Below are 20,621 nucleotides of genomic sequence, written 5' to 3'. Positions count from 1 at the left end.
CTGCTAAGAACAAGGCCGTCGTGGTTCCTGTCAGTGCTTCATCTGGCACCAAAGAACGCCGAACCACCATTGTGTTGCTTCCTGTATCCCGTAGGACGGAAGCAGCTTGGCCGAATATAATGCCCTGCAGCACTGGCATCGGATGTTTTTCTGACTTTGGCTGCGTATTTACCGCACTGGTCATATTCTCCTCCTGCTTGTCCGCAGGTATATCATTCACTACCTCTGCCTTTTCCTCTGGCGACAAGATACAAGAAGTCCTCTTCGTGACGTTCTGCTTTCTGGTACATACATTAATATCATGCCCCGTTTTGCGACAGTAGTCACAGTATGGTCTTGTCCGAGCACGACATTTTGCTGCCCTGTGACCTGTTTTATCACAGACAAAACATCGAGTGGGAGACTTCCCCGCTGTACTTCCGCATTTTCCTGCGGCGCTGTTCTCCATTTTGTCGCGAAAAACCAACAAATTTGACTGTCGTTGGGCCTCTAAAAAATTGTCCGCAGCCTCGGCCATTTCATCTAGCTTACGACATTTTTTCTCACGTAGGAGAAGCGCCACGTGGTTATGGCATTGATTGATAAACTGTTCAGCTACTATGAGATCTCGAACAGACGAATATTCTTTTGCTGTCTTGGACATCTCCACCCATCTGTCGAAAAAACTTGCCAACCTGGTTGCATACTGCTTGCCTGTTTCTCCATCTTGAGGTCTGCTATGCCGGAACTTCTCCCGGTAGCCCTCCGCCGTGAAACGAAAACGCTGCAGTAATGCCAACTTGGCTTTCTCGTAGTCAAGTGCCTCTTCTGGAGACAAGCGACCAAATACTTTCAGAGCTTCTCCGCTCAGACACAGACTCAGTGCCGTGGCCCACTTATCCTTAGGCCATTCCTGACCGGTGGCCACATTCTCAAATCTCTTGAGATAAGCATCAAGGTCATCCCGGTTTTCATTAAATCCGGGTATGAAATTGTGCGGGTTAACGTTACACGGTTCTCGCACCTGTCGACCATGGTCCGATGCCGCGGATCCCCTGGCCCCTTCCACCTGAGCAAGTTGAAGACGCAGTTGAATCGTCTTCTGGCATTCGGCCTCAAGTTTTCGTTCCAACTCCACCTGTTCCATCCTCTCCTTTCTTGCCTCTCGCTCAGCTGCCCTTTCTTCGCGAGCTCGTGCCTCACGCTCATCAAGCCATGCCTTCAACTCATCGCCCTCTAGCCCCATGCGTATCGCTAATGCCGTTAAATCAGACGTAGTCATTTTCTCTCCTTCTGTAAAAACCTTAATTGCATAAACAATCTCGTCCTGTCGTAGCGGACGCCAATTGTCACGAGGCTAGTCAACCCACAAGCTCTCGTGTAGGTTCTTGTGTATACAAACCGATGAGAAAACCCACATCGGTAAAGAGAACACGAGACCGTTTATGCACACAAGAAAAACAACTAAATATATTTTCAATAAACTAGATAAAGAGAAAGGAATAAGAGGAAAAACAAACAAAGCACACAAATTCGAGGAGAAATTAACCTAATGACCGCGAAATGCTAAGGATGCGCAAGTTCCGCAATAGCAAAAGCGACTGTCACCGTTCGGTCGTGGCACTCTTGTAGACGGCGAGGGTTGATGCGATGGGGTGCAGACAAGGTAGATCAGAGGTCCAAGCGTTGCTCGTGGTTGAAGGTAGCTCCGGGCGCACCAAGGTCAGTGACCTCTCAGCGTTCGTCCTCCGACGCTGGGACGTAGCCCTGGAAACAGGACGAGCCTGGCCAAAGCCAGATGGTGAGAAGCCTGGCCAATGCCAAACGACGAGCAGCCTGGCCAACGCCAGACGACGAGCGGCCTGGCCAACGCCAGACGACGAGCGGCCTGGCCAACACCAGACGATAGATGATGCTCGGGTTCCCGACCAGGTGGGAGCTCGCAGCAGCCTTGCCTCAGGAACTCGGCCGCCACCCCCGCGCCCTGGTAGCCTGCTTGCCTCCGTCGCGTCCCGGCCACGTCTGCCCCGTTCTTCGTTCGGGCTTCTTCCCCACCAGCGTTGGGGCCTCTCATTCGTCCCAACTTCACGCGCCTCGTCTGCCCATCGTCTTCCTCACCGAATACATCGCAAAAGCGCGCGTCCACACCATCGGTCGTCGTCGTCTTCTTTCCTATGCCGGTGCACTCGCGCACATTTTAAACCGAACACTGGTTGCACTCGCGCACCTCACGAAACGCGCACTTCACTTATCACAATGCTATACTATATAGACACTGATGCTATACGCATCAGTGTCAATATAGATTCTATATAGACACGCCTAGTGTCATTTTTACGTAACGTTTTTATGGTGGAAGTGCTGGGTACTTCTCTGTTTTCATCACAAAGCTCCACAACGGCTGCATCATCATAGGTCCAACCATGTCACAGATTGAACAGCCATCGTCTTCACGACCTTCCCCTTCCATGGCTTCTACGTACGTCACCCTACCTTCTGCTCATGATCCCGGTGTATTTTTCGATCAGAATGGGGTTTTTCGCGTCGACAAATTGATCAACCGCTACGAATGGGTCAGCGCAAGCTAAAAGTGAGACCCGACTCTTATGCTAGCCAATGTGCTTTTCTACCTCGATGGCCCACCGCGGGTGTGGTTCATGATGCACAAAGCGAAGATTACAAGCTGGGACTCCTTTAAAGAGAAGATCTGCGACCTTTTTGGCAACACCGTTGTACGGCAGATCGCTGCTCGGAATCAACTAGCGGCCCGTCCACAGACGTTGACTGACTCGTACGTCGCGTACATTCACGACGTCATCGCCCTATGCCGCCAAATTGACGAGCACATGAGTGAATCTGAGAAAGGGGCCCATGTGCTGAAAGGCATAGCAGACGACGCTTTCAATCTTCTAGTATATAACAATGTTGCCATCATCGATGCCATCATTAAAGAGTGCCGGCAGTTTGAAGAAGCCAAGAGCGCCGTATTACTCAGCGATTCACCCGGCTGCCCAACACGGCCGCAACCTCATCATGTGAAGCCACCTGCCAGTCCTCTACGTATGGCAACATCACACGCATTGTTCGTCAGAAATTCAAAGCCGCCTGTCCGGCTCCTCTTCAGTCACCCGTTTTCTCGACGCTCGTCTCTGACCTACAACAGCTGTCAGTGGCGTTCATACAAGCTGTGGTAAGGCAGGAGCTTGTGAACCTCCGCCTTCCATCAGCAGGTTCCTCGACTCGCCCTGAATTCCCGCCTTACGCTCGCCGTTTACCTCCTACAATGCCCTTCCGCAACCCTTCGGAATGGCGAACACCCGAAGACCGGCCAATTTGTTTTTTCTATCACCAGCCTGGGCACGTTTCTCACTATTGCCGCTGCAGTTGGTTGAAGCAACCACGTCAGGCCTTCTCTACCCCTGTGCACATGCACTTTACGACCCCTCGACGCTTAGCCGCCGCAACCTCCAATTTCTATTCGTCGTCATCTTACGAGCCTCCCACTGACACCCCTTTGCCCGGTCGCCGCTTCACTGACGCCCCTTTCTCTGGCCGCCACTACACCGCAAATCCCGCTCTCCACCAGCGCGGCGCTTTTCCTCGCCAAGCTTCTCTGAACGATCGCAGCAGGTAAACTAAATATTGCAGCTTATGGAGGTGAAGCTGCAATACCAATGATGGCCGAAAGTCCTCTACTGACGCTTTCCACGCACCACAGCTTGCTTGAAGTACAAGTCGACCATGTTCCTGTGACCGCCCTTATTGACACAGGTGCGCACCTGTTTATTATGAGCGCTTCTTTACGCCGCCACTTGCAAAAGATTATGATGCCATCTACGATGCAGGCAATACGTGTTGCCGATGGTGGTACTGTACCAGTGATCGAAATGTGCCCTGCCCGTGTCATCATCAATGCCGGTCGTCACGCCGTGGTCCTTTTTTGCGTACTAGCTTGTTGCCCTCATGACCTCATACTTGGCCTTGATTTCTTTTTGGCCCACTCGGCCTTAATAGACTGTTCTTCTCGTACCCTCAGCCTCTATCTTCCAATCTTTGCCGACTACTCTGCAAAGTCCACCAGCCGCTTGAGCCCAACCACTTTCGTTTGCCTGCCACCTCAAGCCGTCACGTACGTGTCTTTGTCATTGGCCCCTCCAGTAACTGATGGTGATTACATCGTTACGCCAATTATTGATGTTCGGCTGACGCGCAGTGTTACTGTGCCTCATACTGTCGCAACCATAGCGGATAACTGTGTATTCCTTCCGTCCCTTAACTTTGGCTTCACCCCTCAAGTGTTGCCCTGCCAGATGTCTCTAGCCCCCCAGATAACTGCCATAACAGAGGAAAATGCCAACGTTGTCGCTGTATCTGCTCCTGATCGAAGCACAGTCTCACGGTCACCCAGCTCGGACGATGCTATTTTTCGAAACATGATTGAATCGAACCTTTTGCCTCACCAGGCCGACACTCTCTGCCAGGTTTTGACCTCATACAGTGACATTTTCGACATCCATGATCGTTCCTTGGGCCAGACTAAGATTATCGCTCACCGAATAAACACTGGTGACTCTGCGCCCATTCACCATTAGCCGTACCGCACGTCAGCGTCTGAGTGAGAAGCCATTCAAAAAGAAGTGGCCAAAATGCTTACGAAAAACATAATCGAACCATCGTCAAGCCCTTGGGCATCTTCTGTGGTATTAGTAAAGAATAAAAACGGCTCATGGCCTTTCTGCATTGATTATCGCCACCTCAACAAAATTACCAAAAAAGACGTGTGCCCTCTACCACGCATTGACGATGCCCTCGATTGCCTCCATGCTGCCACCTTTTTTTCCTCTCTCGATCTCCGATCTGGCTACTGGCAAATTGCTGTAGCTGACATGGATTGGGAGAAGACCGCCTTCATTACCCCTGACGGTCTTTAGCAATTCAAGGTCATGCCCTTCGGTCTCTGCAACACTCCTGCGACCATCGAGAGAATGATGGACACGCTCTTTCAAGGATTTAAATGGTCGACATGTTTGTGTTACCTGGATGACGTGATCATCTCGCCTACCTTCGCAACCCACCTTGAATGCCTTTCGACCATTCTATCCATATTCCGACAGGCAGGCCTGCAGCTCGATTCCTCCAAGTGCCACTTGGTCTTCGTCAGATTACCGTCTTGGGTCACCTTGTTGGCGCTGCCGGCGTACGACCAGACCCGGCGAAAGTACGTGCAGCAACGAACCTCCAATTACCACGCGCTGCCCATGATGTTTGCAGTTTCGTGGGCCTCTGCTTCTACTTTTGCCGGTTCATGAAAAACTTTGCGGCACTCGCACGGCCACTCACCGACCTTCTCAAACAAGACGTCCCATTTTGTTGGGGCCCTCTTCAAGCTGACGCCTTCTCTCAGTTAATCACCGCTTTAACGACACCTCCTATTCTTGCACATTTCGACCCCGATGCATCTACAGAAGTGCAAACAGATGCGAGTGGTCACGGAATCGGTGTAGTTTTGGCACAAATTCAGCGGGGCAACGACTGTGCAATCGCGTATGCAAGCCGTCTCCTTTCAAAGTCTGAACGCAATTACTCTATAACATAACGGGAATGTCTCGCTCTTGTCTAGATGGTTTCAAAATTTCGTCTTTACTTGTATGGTTGCCCTTTCCGTGTCGTCACAGATCATAACGCGCTATGTTGGTTTCTTCTCTGAATGACCCCACTGGACGACTCTGCCGTTGGGTGTTATGCCTACAGGAATATTTCTACTTGGTTGCTTACAGGCCTGGACATCTCCACCTGGACAACGACTGCTTATCCCGCTATCCTGTTGATCAGCCCGACGAATCAGACATCGAGCCTAGCCTCATCGTCATGTCAATGTCTCAGTAAAGCTTGAGATTGGTGATGAACAATGTCATGATGCTTCCCTACGACAACTTATTGACTGTCTCGAATCTGCTCCAAACAACGCATTGCTCCGCATGTACGTCCTCCTGAATAGCAAGCTGTACCATTGTAGCCTCCAGCCAGATGGTTCTGAGCTCCTTCTTGTCGTGCCAAAACATTTACAGTCAACCGTGCTGCACAAGCTCCACGATGTACTAACTGCCGGCCATCTGAATGTATCTTGGACGTACTACCATGTTTGTTGTCACTTCTTTTGGCATGATCTCAGCAGGTCCGTTCGCCGTTACGTGTCCTCCTGCGATAAATGCCAACGTAGGAAGTGACTTACTGCATTCCCGGCTGGACTTCTTCAACCGATCCCCATCCCAACCTAACTTTTCTCAGTCCTTTTCCTAAGTCGAAATCGGGCAACAAGTAGATCACCGTTGCTATAGACTACGCGACTAGCTGTGCCTTCACTTGAGGGCTCCCCACCAGCACCGCTACTGACGTTTCAAACCTTTTGCTCCACGATGTCATTCTACACCATGGCCCTCCTCGCCAATTACTCACGGATCGCGACTGCGCATTTTGTCCTGAGTAATCGACGATCTTCTGCGCTCTTCCTCGATGCAGTACAAGTTGACCACTTCCTACCATCTCCAAACAAATGGCCTTACCGAACGCCTAAATCGCACACTTATGTGTCCTCCGACCACCATTACTGGAACCTCGCGCTACCTCACGTGATCTTCGCGTACAATTCTTCATGCCACGACACCACTGGTTATTCACCCTTTTATTTTTGTTCTATGGTCATGATCCAAGGTTACCACTTGACACTCTACTTCAGGCCACTACAATTCCGTCAACCGAATATACACGCGACGCTATTACTCGGGCCGACCACGCATGTCAGATCGCCCGCTGTAGACTTTCGGCTTCGCAAGCTGCCCAGAAAGCTATCTACGACAGCTGGCATGTCGACGTTCGCTTCTCACCTGGTTCTCTCGTTCTTCTGTGGTACCCAGTTCGTCGAGTTGGCTTATCAGAGAAGTTGTCTCGCTACATGGGTATCATCTGCCAGGTAACCGACTTCACCTATGAGATTATTTCGGCATCTGAGACCACAACCCTGCCTGAAAGCACACCCAGTGATAATGTGAACGTCAGCAGGCTAGAACCCTACCGCCTGCCACGGCGCTTTTACCGCCGGGGTGGAGTAATGCTACGTAGCTGACATATCGGTGATCAGAAGACAAGAACGAAGAAGTGGGATGGTCTGTCCGTCTGACACGCCTCGTGTCATTTTAACGTAACAATATTTGTGGTAGTTAAATAAGCATGACTTCTTTTTTACGGTTCTTTTTATTACACCACTATGTAAGGAAATATTTTCCCTTGTGGCAGCAATGCAGATTCGAGCTGCTGCAGTGCATAAGCGAGACAAAGAATTTAAGAGCGCCTTTAACAGGCACGACCAGAAAGCTTTTTCGAAGTGGGCTATTTTTTTATTTAACAAGAAGGCAAACGAAAGACGGCAATCCAGGTGACATTTATAATAGTGTAGATCATTCTCGACACTTTTCTTCTACCTCGAAAGAAAGCGACTGTTTTTAAGGTTTCGCAACCTCGGCCGAGCTTTGTGACAAGCTGAATTCGCAGCCGCAACTGTAGCAAATAACAAATGAGCGCCGCCCACAGCGCTCACTGCTCTTACGCGAAAGTAGTTGCTGCAGCCGGCCCGTGGTGGCGCCGAACAGACGACACGCACTCCGGTCGACCCCTCTACGTAGACAGTCGACTCCTCTACGTGACAGGCCTTGACCCCCCCCCCCCCCCCCCCCTTTCTGTGTGCATGCTCATGGCCGTATTGAACTTCATGGAAATCAGAATTGTTTAACACTTTATAGACAGCAAATGTGATTTTATCCTCTCCCTGCTTTTCTTTACTTTGTAGGTTTATGAATTCCTCGGTGTTAACCGAAAGCTGGGCTTGAAAGGAAGGCCGCAGCGTCCAATTGGTGCATTAGGAACAAGCAAGGCAAGTCCTCTAATATTGCTGCATGTAATGAATAAAGAAACATTTTTCTACTTTGGCTCGACATTTTAAGTAGCATGCATGCAATCGAACAAGCTCATAAACCATTTGTTGTGACTGAGCTTCAGCGCCCGTGCATCATTTTATCATGTAACAGTTTCATATTATGATCTTTCTCTACAGCTGTATCGGATATGTGGACAGACAGTGTTGTGTTATCCACTTATCTTTGAAGTTAACGACTTCTACCTGTCACATGACATGGCACTACTCATCGATGACATAAAGGTACTTCCTTGATGTATTCGTTCACAGTAGAAATGAAAAATGGTGTAAAAAACTTGCATGTACTCAGCACTGCATTAGCTCAGTAGCCATAGCTTTCCTGTACAAAACACAAATTAGCAGGCATTATATCTGGCTTTTTCTGCCTCATGTTGATGAATTGAGAATGTAAAAATACCTGTGTAGTATTATTGAACACACAACACACATATTTGACCAGGACACAAAGACGGAATACACGACAGCGCTAAGATACAGCAATTTATTAGACTCAACCTGAATGGGAACTAACAAACTATCAACCTAAGGAAAGTTTAGAGGATGTTATTTGTAACGATAATATAAATTTTAAGAAAGCGGACAAAAAGACAACTTGCTGTTGGCCGGGACCGAACCTGCAACCTTTGAATAATGCATCCGAATTCATTAGAGCATTTTTTCTTATATATAAACAGAGGATCAGCCACTTCATTACGCCTATCAAAAGCAGATACAGTAGACTCTCAGTAAACGAAAATCTGTTTAACGGAACTGCTGCCTAAATGGAAGAAATGCTTCTGACAAGATTGGTTTCATTCTTGCATTGTGCATTTCTGTTCATCTCTCAGTAAACGGAATTACTGTTAAATGGAACACATTTTACTGGTCTCTTTAGGTTCCATTTAATGAGAGTCTACTCTAAATGTGTCCCATCAACATGGAAACCCCAATTGCAAGGATTGCAACTATTTTATTAACTATTATACATTTTTATTAGATGCCCTTATTAGTTTTTTATGCTTCACCAGCAAGCTTAAATTTACACTATTTCTTGTGTAGCGTGCTTTAACTGCACATTTAAGAATTCCAGTTAGTCAGAATTAAAATGTAGTTCTCCACTATACGTCTAACAGCTTCTGTGTTGCTTTTGGAGGTCAAATTCCCTCACTCAGCTGCATTCCTAAGCAAAGGCTTTTCTCCAGATGAATACAATAGAGTTTGTTCTGCTTCACTGGAAAAGACTAAAACGTAAAGAATTCCTAATTGGAGTTACATAATATGATGAAACAACAAAACTGGGAAGCTATAATTAATGCAGCACTAGCTCCATTCATTAAATCTCTTGCGTACAAAAGTGTACAAAATACCAGTTTGTTACGAAACATGCAGAGTGATAGATCTCTAGGACAGTACAAGTATTGACATAGTTTACATATGTCGGGAGATTTAATGTCCATCATCCGTCAAGTATGAAACAGGATCATTCTATGATACAATATGAGCATGCCTTTTTGTTCAAAATGTTATATGGGCAATTACAAGGTTTTTCTTTTTTTCCACACTCTAGAATGAGCTGACGTTTGTTGGAAAGTACTGGCGAATGTCTGGTAGGCCAACGCTTGCCATTGTTATCAGAGAAGATAATATGAGGTGTGTCATTTTTGGATCTTTTGGGTTATGTAACTCTGTTGTGGCTGATAACTTAATATAGGATCATTTCCTTCACAGCTTCGAGCCTGCATTTTGCAATGTTCATTTTCGTGTGAAAGAAAGAGTAGTAATTTTTTACCATGCCAAATAAGCTCGTATTTACATCACTTTTTTTTTTTTTTTGAGGAAAGGGCAGAGGGGGGAACAAAAAAAATCTGTTATTATTTTATAAGCTGGAATGAGGTATCACGTATGATGGACTATGCAGGTATTTGAATATTTTGAAATCGTATGCCTGAATTGGAAAAAACAGTAAAAAAAGTATTGGTACCTGAAGCTGTAAGCTTAATTTTAACCAATGGTGTGTATTTCTAGCAGACCACATGAGTACAAGTTTGCTTAAATTGTTATCACATTTTTATGATGACTTTGATATCTAGCTGAATCACTAGTACACTTTCTTTCATATAAACTATTACTTATTTTAGGCTTAAGGAGCATGGCACAACAAGAAAGAAATACCTTTTTCCTCCTTCTCTGAGATTGCTCTTGTTGATGCTCTTTTCTGTAGCTCGCCCCGCTGTGGTGGTCTAGTGGTTATGGCGCTCGACTGCTAAACCAAAAGTCATGGGATCGAGTCCTGGCTGCACTTTTGATTTAGCCAAAATGTTTCGGGCCCGTGTGGATAGATTTAGGTGCATGTTAAAAAACTCCAGGTAGTTAAAATTTCCGGAGCCCTCCACTATGGCATCTCTCATAATCATAATGTGATTTTGGTATGTTATATCCTAGATATTGTCTTATCCGTAGGTCTTTTAAGTATTTCGTTTTCTGAGGAGGAAGGTAAAACAAAGAGAAAGAGGCAGAAAGTTTGATCAGAGGTGGGCTCAGTATTTAAAGATGGGCTCTTGGGGACGGGAACATGTAAATCGTAGAATAGATAAGAAAAATAGTGAGTTTACAGAAAAATAAGAAGCGTTTAATGCACGTTCTGATATGGGGTGTCTAATTTGCTTTCTTGCACCAAAACTAATCTGCTTTCATTCACAAAAGAGCCCATGGCTGCATGCTGTAATGTATGCTTCATCTTCAAAACCATCAATATGTCTTTGCCATTGAAAACATCACAGTTAGCTGAGAAAAAGCAAACATACCTCCTGCAGTGTTTTCCTGCATTCCTTTGCAAAGCAAGGTGTAGTTAAACCTATTCACAAATGTTTTGTGTTTTGTGACAAACTCTAAGAATTTGCATTCCTTTGCATTACAAGGTTCAATTGACCTGTTCACAAATGTTTTCCATAATGTGTGTCAAGTTGCCAGGATTAAAGTCTGAAGTGATAATAAAAAGCAAAAAAAGGGACAATACTCAGTGCCACTTGGTTTATTTCTGTTTAATGGGGAGTAGCAATTAAGCGTAATATGTTGATCTTCCCTTTATACTAGAGATGCGCACTTTAAGGAGCTGCTAGATCTCTTGGCGATGCTGAAAAAGGGCCACTGTGATGGGCTGAAGGTGCGATTAGGCAGGCTACAGGTGAGTTCGTTTATCACTTTTTTATTTGTCTCAATGTAGAGACTGAGCAAAGTTGAAGTGAAGGGGACAAGTTGCCTAATATTCTAGCAAGACAGATATAGGAGTCTTGAGAAATTGTTAGCGAGACTTGATCATACTACTAGTGCTTGGTTACTTGAAAAGTGAAGATAAAACTGGGAATGGCATGAATTTCAGGGTGAGTAGGTGATACATTTCACCACCTAGTATTTTAAGAAAGAAGGCACTGCGTACAGTGGCTCAGAATATTCAATGTTCTCTAACCACCGTTCTGGCCAGTGTTCTCTAGATCTCTTGCTGTGGCTTTCTTAAGTTTTAGTAGGAATAGGGAAATATTCAGGCACTTCGCATATTGAAACAAATATTACAGTGCTATTCGAATTTGCTTCAACATGAATTTAGAATATTAGAAATTTAGAAATCTTTGAAATGGACGAATACTGTCGACAGCACCTTTAACACAAACACGCCGACACGTGGCCTCGGCTCACTAAAACTGAGGTCAGCGCCGCCAGGCACTGGAAATGATATGCTTGTTGCAATTAACAATAGATGGAGCACGCGCCGATTTCATTAGTAAATTTTTATTTCCAGTCTGCTTGATCGGTGGGTCAAACGCACTAACTTGGCATCCTGTTTTCGCCACATTTTGCTCGTGGCTACGTTATCACGCGTGCCCATGTGATTTGTTGCTGTATACTTATCTCGACAGTGAACCATTGCACGGGACAGCTTAGGCACCTTTCGAGTTTGAATTCGCAGCTGCTGCTCAAAAGAAATCACATGTCTAAAAAGCAAAGCAAACGCATATCATGGCGTTTGTAAATGTTGCACAATAAATAAATGTGAAATGCAGTGGCGTTGTTCACGTTCTGATTAAATAATTTTTAGACAGCGTGAATTGAACTATTCTTACAATTTAGAGTACGTTTTCTTGTTCGGTTCATGCTGCACGGAAGATGTGGTCTTGGAGGGCAATGTTTGCGCGTATAATAATGTCTGGAGTTTAACGTCTCAGAACCATGATTTGATTATGGTGGGCGCCGTAGTTCAGGGCTCCGGAAATTATGACCACCTGGGGTTCTTTATGGTGCACCATAACATCGAAATTTTTGCTGCTTGAACTAATTTATTTCATAGAATATACCCCAGCATCGTTCTAGACTCCACAATGTTTTATCACCCCACAATATGTTTTATCGTTTCGGTTATTGCTGTGACGTAGACGTTCTATTTGTCAAAGCTGAAACTTTTATAACGTGTGCTGCACATGAGGGCAAATGTCCACTATACCGATGAAGCTGTAAAAAATAATCATTTCTTAAGGCAGTAACCATCAATATACAAGTACTAGTCTTTTGGAAGTTGGTTCATTTTTCTTTTTTACTCGCTGTATTTTGTTTTATTTTGGTTTGCCTTTGATCTAATATTTTATCTAATGTGCTTGGCTCTGAGGGTATTAATCAATAAGTAATCATATTTTGCAACTTACCTGCAGCTTGAGTACCAAGCAGAAGAAAAACTTCTAAGTTCTCCCACATTCGAAATTGCAATAATTGTATAATAAAGACTACAGTCATAAAATAGCTTTTGTTGTATTTGACTACAAAATTGGCAATACATGTAAATGACTTGGCTACGCTTGGCTTGAATTCGGGCGGTTTTTAAAATTTATCCTACAGCCACCGCTGTGTGATCATACCGCCTGAGAGTGTGAGTGGCTTTCAAAACTTTACATGTAGACCGCAACCAAGTGTCTGTTTTCCTGACATGGCATGCTTCCGCAAACACATACCTGTCTTGAGCGACCCTGCCTAATCTTTTTAACTGAGAAATAAGTTGATAAAAATATTAAATGCAGCTTTTATCAAAACGAGGTGGAGCATTTTTGCACATCTCACAAAATAGTAGGACCTTACATGAAAGATATTTGTATGTGTCCTAATGAAAACTAGTTCAAACCCTTATGGTAGTGGTGGTAAAAATATTTATTTCCAGCAAATGGTGTCATTAGAAAGCACAAATTAACAAGCTTTCTTTGTGGTATTGCCATTAAACATGTTCAAGTATCAAGAATAGGTACCCTTGTTCAAGCTTTTCTTTTCGAAAATAGCCTTTTCAATCATCCCACACGGTGTTGCGATACCCGCATTAAGAAGATGCGGTAGGGCGACGAGTTATTGCTTGTGCAAATTCACACTGCTTCTGCCTAGTATAGTATTTCATTTATGATCACCATTTTTCTTTATTTGAAGAGTCAGTGTCCTATTTGGTAAGATGGCACTTTAAGCATTTATGTGATAACTACGCACGAAAATTGGTTTGTTTGCATTGTATTCACGCGTCTTTCTTGCTTAGAACGTGCACAAACATTGCGCTCCAAGACCAAATCTTCCATGCAGCGTGAACAGAACAGAAAGAGACACTCTAAATTGCGAGGGCAGTTCAATTCACGATTTCTAAAAATTAATAAATCAGAACATGACAACGCCACCACATTTCAGATTTATTTATAGTGCAACATTTACAAGATGTGCGTTTGCTTTGCTTTTTAGACATGTGATTTCTTTTGAGCAGCAGCTGCGAATTCAAACTCGAAAAGTGCCTAAGCTGTCCCAAGCAATGGTTCATTGTTGAGATAAGTATACGACAACAAACGCCATGGGTGCGCGCGATAACGTAGATGCCAAGTTAATAGATTCGACCCACTAGTCAGGCAGACTGGAAACAGAAATTTACTATAGGGAATCCGGCGCACGCTCCATCTGTCCTTAACTGCAGCAGGTATATCATTTTCAATGCTTGGCGGCGCTGACCTCAGTTCAAGCGAGCCAAAGCCACGCGTCAGAGCGTTTGAGTTAAAGGTGCTGTCGGCTGTACATGTATAATTTAGCGCATAAAACTCCCCGCAGGGGCTTCTGTGAAAGCAGGCGTTTGGTGCGTAGCGACACCACGGACCCGAGCTAACGGGGGGGTTTTGATCTCCTCCCACGCTTAGCCGTGCGTGGCTGAGCCGTGTCCAAAGAAAAGGGGATCCTGGGGGTTGAGCCGACACCGGGTGATTTGACCTTTAAGGCCCCCCGGCAGAGGCAACACACTCCTTTGGCTCCGGCTTCACATAGACGGCACTCCTGGACTGACCCACCCAGGGGAAATCTGCAGTCACCTTTTCCTATCTCTCTCTGCAAACATCTTCATCTTTATCTTTCACTTTTTATCTGTCCTGTCTTCTACTCTCTTCCGTTTACTTCCAAACTTCCTGGCAGCTAGGGTTAAGCCTGTGCAAATAGCCTACCTTGGTATAAGCGCATTGGGTTATATGTAGTAGCGTTGTACGGCTGGCGTCTGCAGGTTTCAACATCCGCAAACTTGTAGCGCCCCCTCGTTGGGCTCCGTGGTAGGTGGCCGCCAATGCTTCTGAAAAAAATAAACAGGCATGCATAAAGATTTTCCTCTATTAAGGGATCATACCGCCTTAAAGGGCGTACGCATCGAAGAATTTGGTTTTTTCAACCAATCAAATGAAAACTTCCTTCATTTTTATGTCATACATAGTGAGAAAAGTGGCAAGCAAGCTAGAACTTTATCCTTTTTTGTAGTAGCCAGGTGTCTTACAGAAACTCTTGGGACTGGGTACAAAGTTACCAAAATGGTCAGCGGAGACATCCTCCTCGAAGTTCGAGAAAAAGAACAGTTCCAAAAGCTAGATAATTTTTCAACTTTTAGTGACACTCCGATCAGTATAACACCACACAGATCAATGAACACAACTCTGGGAGTGGTCTCTGACGCTGATTTGCTCGGCCTAACCGAAGCGGAACTTCTGGGGGGGTGGAAGAGTCAGAATGTGATCAATGTACGAAGGTTCATCATCAGAAGAGACAACAAGCAAGCACCAGCAAAACACCTAATACTCATGTTCGCTTCCAGTAATCTGCCAGAAACTACTCAAACTGGGTACACGAAGACTTCGATCAGGCCATACATACCTAACCCATGTTGTTGTTTCAAATGCCAGAGGTACGGCCATGGCTCACAAAGCTGTTATGGTCACCAAAATTGTGCGCAATGTGGAGTGTCAGGCTACCATTCCGACAACTGCAAAGAACCGTCACACTGTGTTAACTGTGGCAGAAATCGTGCTGCGTATTCGCGGTCCTGTTCATTTTGGAAAAAAGAAAGAGATCATCATCGCATTGAGGATAAAAGAAAACTTCACATTCAAAGAAGCAAGAAGAAGAGTCTCGCCAATTTATGGCTCCACATATGCTGATGCGGCGCGTCAGGGGGCACCACCGCACCAGCCCTCGCCACTCCTTCTGCCAGCGCAGAGGGAGCCGTCGACTGTGGCGCCTGCCCCCTAGGTGGCAGTAGTTCAGTCTACTTCGCCTCCTAGTGAATCGAGACCGGAGACTCCAGGGTCTTCTGGTCTCAAGGCCTCACCTCATCAGGCGAGGCGTAAAATCCAAACTACCCGCTCGCACATGCGGGCATCCAGTGCCTCTGAGGAAGCAATGGATGCAACGGTACCTGTGGTGCCGAAAGAGCAGCGTGGCTCCTTGGAGCATGCCAAGAGAAATAAAAAGCCAATAACGGTGCCGGACAACCGTCCTGCCACCTGAATCAACAAGTTCACTTCAACACAGGATACTCTCTATACACACAGCAGCATCTCTTCTTATTATGCAGACAAAAATATTACAGTGGAACATACGAGGCCTTCTTCGAAACCTCGATGACCTACAAGAACTCCTCCATGAACACAATCCAAGAGTGCTGTGTGTACAAGAGACACACTTAAAACGAACACACACAAACTTATGACATAGCTGCGTAATCTTCCGAAAGGATAGAGAAGATGCCATGTCATCATCCGGTGGTGTAGCTGTTATAGTTAGTCAAGAGATAGCATGTACGCAATTACTCCTTTAAACTTCCCTCGAGGCGGTGGCTGTCTGAGCAGTTCTTCTAAACAAACTCGTCACCGTCTGCTTTATGTACGTACCTCCACACCACCGTCTTGAAAAACGTGAATTTCAGTCTTAATAGATGAACTACCTGAACCTTATCTGGTCCTTGGGGACCTGAACGCACATAGCGGTCTGTAAGGCGATTCTTGCTGTGATGCACGAGGTCGTCTCATTGAACAGTTTCTCTTCTCTTCCGGTGCCTGTCTGTTAAATAGGAAGGAACCAACGTAATATAACATCGCCAACAAAACATACTCACCTATAAACCTTAGTATTGTATCTCCTTCACTTCTACCCCTACTGAAATGGAAAGTCATAAATAATCCATATGGAAGTGACCATTTTCCTTTAGTTTTGAGTACATCACCATCATATGAATGTCATCCACATGTTCCAAAATGGCTGATAAACAAAGCCGACTGAGAACAGTTTCATAACATTACTCTTAAGTTGGACTGACATATGTGGGTTAGGCATAGATGAAGCTGTGCTGTACTTCACGGCTTTTCTTACTGACGCAGCAGTCAAGGGTATCCTGCAAACATCTGGACTGCCGGGCAGGCGACGCGTGCCATGGTGGAACAATGAATGTCAAAATGCGCGAAAGGAGCAGAACAGGGCATGGAGGTTGCTGTGGAACTCGCCGACAGCGGAAAACCTTGACAGCTTTAACAAAATAAAATATCTAAGCAGGAAAACGCGTCGGCAGGCCAGAAGGGAAAGTTGGCACAAGTTTTAACAGGGATCAACTCGTATACACAGGAGGCTAAAGTCTGGAACATGCTAAGTAGGGTAGCAGGAAGACAAGTACACTCACTCCCACTTGTAAACATACATAGTGACAGTTTGGAAGATTAGGCGAACTTCCTCGGCACCACTTCAAACGAGTGTCCAGCTCGTCAAACTATACTGACGCTTTCCAAAAATACAAAACAAGTATTGAGAAGCATAAACTAGGACACAAATGTACAAAACACGAAGCATACAACCAAGCTTTCGCCTTAGCTAAGCTCCAGATATCACTAAACTCCTGCAGTAATATCACTAAACTCCTGTCCAGGTTCTGATCGAGTGGTGTACGATAAACTGAAAACCTACCAATCGAAACGCAAAATACCTTGCTTTGCTTGTACAATGCTATCTGGTTTTCTGGCATTATCCCTTCTTCCTGGAAAGAGGCTATTATTCCCATTTTAAAAGAGGGCAAGGACCCTTCTTCAGTTTCAAGTTATAGGCATATTGCACTTACAAGCTGCTTGTGCGAACTTTTCGAAAAACTGGTAAACTGCCGACTTGTACATTTTCTTAAAAACAAATAATTTGCTCGACTCATTTCAGTGCGGGTTTCGAGAGGGTAGATCCGCCACCGACCACCTTGTTCGTATCGAGGCACAGATCAGAGATGCTTTCATCCACAAACAATATTTTCTCTCTGTGTTTTTCGATATCGTGAGGGCTTATGATACAACATGGCACTTTGGAATATTACGAGACCTATCCCACCTTGGTGGCAGAATGTTTACCATAATTGAAAGTTACTTGTCAAATTGGACATTCTGTGTCTGAGTGGGCAGCGTTCTTTCCCAAACATTTGTCCAAGAAACAGGAGATCCGCAAGGTGGTGTACTTAGCTGCACACTTTTTATTATCAAAGTGAATTCTTTGCGCTTGTCCATCCCTCGAAATATGTTTTACTGCACATATGTCGACGACGTCCAGCTTGGTTTCAAGTCTTGTAATCTGGCCATGTGTGAGCGGCAGGTTCAGCTTGGTTTGAACAAAGTCTCCAATTGGGCAGAAGAAAAGGGGTTCCGACTGAATGCACAGAAAAGCAAGTATGTTTTGTAACTAGGAAGAGAGGCATTCATTCTGAACTCGATATTCAACTGCATGGGCAATGTCTTTCTGTTAATACTGAACACAAATTCTTAGGCCTAATCTTTGACGCCAAGCTAACCTTCATACCACACATCAAGTATCTAAAAAATAAGTGCATAAAAGCCATGAATATTCTAAAAGTGTTGTGTGAGGAAGTGACAAGAATTGTCTGATCAATTTGTATACAAGCCTCATATGTACTCGCCTAGACTATAGGTCAATAGCATATCTGCCTGCGACTTGATTGATTAATTTGTGGGGTTTAACGTCCCAAAACCACCATTTGATTATGAGAGACGCCGTAGTGGAGGGCTCCGGAAATTTTGACCACCTGGGGTTCTTTAACGTGCACCCAAATCTGAGCACACGGGCCTACAACATTTCCGCCTCCATCGGAAATGCAGCCGCCGCAGCTGGGATTTGAACCCGCGACCTGCGGGTCAGCAGCCGAGTACCTTAGCCACTAGACCACCGCGGCGGGGTATCTGTCTGCGACACCTACTGCCCTTAAAATGCTTGACCCTGTTCATCATCTAGGCATCCGCCTCTCTACAGGTGCTTTTCGCACTAGCCCCATGGAAAGCCTGTACGTGGAATCGAACGAATGGTCGCTCGCTCCACCTACAGAGATCTTACATGTCTTTTAAATATTATCTTAAAGTGAACGCAGACAAGGAACATCCTTCACATTCCACAATTAATGACATGCCAAGCCTTGCTGTGTTTGATAAACGGCTTTCTATGAGACAGCCCTACTCACTCCGTGTGAGGAGCCTAGCGAAGGAAACCGGTGTGCCATTTGAAGACCGTTTGATGGGTCCCGCAGTATGCCTGTCACCATGGCAGTGACAGGCGATAGATTGCGACGTGTCTTTCTCGGAGGATACAAAGCACGCACCAATCGCACATATCCAGACATACTTCCTGAACTACAACAGAAATATACATGTCCTGAGTTCTTTGCGGATGACCCGAAGTCCAACACTTCTGTCTCGTACACAGCCGTCGGCCCATCCTTTTCGGAAGCCGGCATTCTTCACTCTGATACAAGCATTTTCACCGGCGAAGCGTATGCGATACTTGCGGCTGTTAAACACATTACACAAATAAAACTGCAGAAGACAATAATATGCACAGATTTCCTAAGCGTAGTAAAAGCTCTGAAAACTCTTAAAAAGCACGAAAACCCTGTCTTTGTCTCGCTTTATTCACTTTTATGCACAGTCTACTCATCCAAACAGCATGCTGTAGTCTGCTGGGTTCCAGGACATCGCGAAATACAAGGCAATGTTTTAGTGGACTAGCTAGCTGGATTTCCTAACAAAACCGCTACCAATACATCGATACCAATTCCTGCACTCGACTTGAAACCTTTTTTAAAACGGAAGCTCGGGAGTTATTGGTAGAGCACATGGGACACACACACACAGGTAATAAATTGCATGTCATCAAGCCGCAACTTGGTCATTGGCCGCCAGTATCAAAATCACGCCACACAGAAGTAGTACTTACAAGGTTAAGAACAAGACATACATACACTACACATTCATTTCTTTTGTCTGGTGGAGATCCACCTTTGTGTGGTAGATCTGGAGAAGCACTCGCTGTACTTCACATTTTAGTCCAGTGTAAACAATTAGACATGCTGAGAAGACAACACTTCCCATTACCCTACCGATAACAGATACCACTTCATCCTGTGATGTTCATCGGTAGGGAACCACTTTTCACACATAAATTTCTGTGAGAGAACTCGATACCTTTCATGTGATATACCCGGGCATACCGTAGCACGACCTCTCCAGAGAAGTCTCCGCTGCGGTGGCTACACTAAACAAAGCAGTTGCCTCACAGCCTTTGGACGCAAGGGTGTGAACGATCGAGGCACTTGTGCTAACGCCATACATGTTCACTATGGTTTTTATTATCACAAACTTTCGCCATCCATTTAACACCACACACTTTTTATGGCATGGTCATGATTTTATTACTTCTATGTTTTTACCCGCCTTAGCATGAGGAATATTAAAGCCCTTATACAGCCACTAATCAAAATCATTGTCCACATCTTTTGTTCCATGAAGTGGCACTCTTTGGCCATCAAATGGCCCTTGTGCCACAATGTGCCAAACATCATCATCATAGCGCAGAAAACTTTTTTTGTAATGGTGGTTTCACTACATTATGAGGTTGCTATGCAGTGAAATTACCCATCCAGATGAAATTCACATTGCTGCAAAGCCTTCAACTGAATTAATTTTTTTTAAGTTTAGAAACATGTTATACAGGCTTATATATGCTAAGTATAGTAATTTTTAAAATGTAATATATTGTATCAGTTATGACTTTGCACCCTACAACTAAAAAATCTTTCTGCTTTTGCTTCCACTTCAGGAGACATGTCCAGGAGACAGGTCCTTAAGGGGCGATGAAATTTGAAAAAGAAGAAGTTGCGTTATTCTGTAGCCTAGTACAATGAAGATTTCACTGTGTATAGAGGCTTTTATGCTGATTTTAAATATGTAATTAGTTTTATAGTAAGTTGCACAGTTATTGTTTTATGCCATGACAATGTGTATAGTTTGTTTGGAACACTTTTTATGCTACTAAACATTTATGGTTT

The 20,621-nt window shown here is 45.0% G+C and overlaps 1 protein-coding gene across 8 annotated transcripts in view; it reads left to right on the top strand.

The window, feature by feature from the left end:
* The window catches only part of LOC119176433 (putative phosphorylase b kinase regulatory subunit beta), a 121,470-nt gene that overhangs the window by 63,287 nt on the left and 37,562 nt on the right, over window positions 1-20,621 (top strand). For all 8 annotated transcript variants that reach the window (XM_075877670.1, XM_037427697.2, XM_075877673.1 and 5 more), the window contains 4 exons: window positions 7,823-7,906; window positions 8,087-8,191; window positions 9,516-9,598; window positions 11,042-11,132. In XM_075877670.1, coding sequence (XP_075733785.1) covers window positions 7,823-7,906; window positions 8,087-8,191; window positions 9,516-9,598; window positions 11,042-11,132 — 363 coding nt within the window. The remainder of the gene's footprint in view (window positions 1-7,822; window positions 7,907-8,086; window positions 8,192-9,515; window positions 9,599-11,041; window positions 11,133-20,621) is intronic.

Source organism: Rhipicephalus microplus, chromosome X (genome assembly GCF_043290135.1).
Source record: "Rhipicephalus microplus isolate Deutch F79 chromosome X, USDA_Rmic, whole genome shotgun sequence".
In the NCBI taxonomy this organism is placed as follows: Eukaryota; Metazoa; Arthropoda; class Arachnida; order Ixodida; family Ixodidae; genus Rhipicephalus; species Rhipicephalus microplus.
This window is presented reverse-complemented; position numbering and strand designations above follow the sequence as displayed.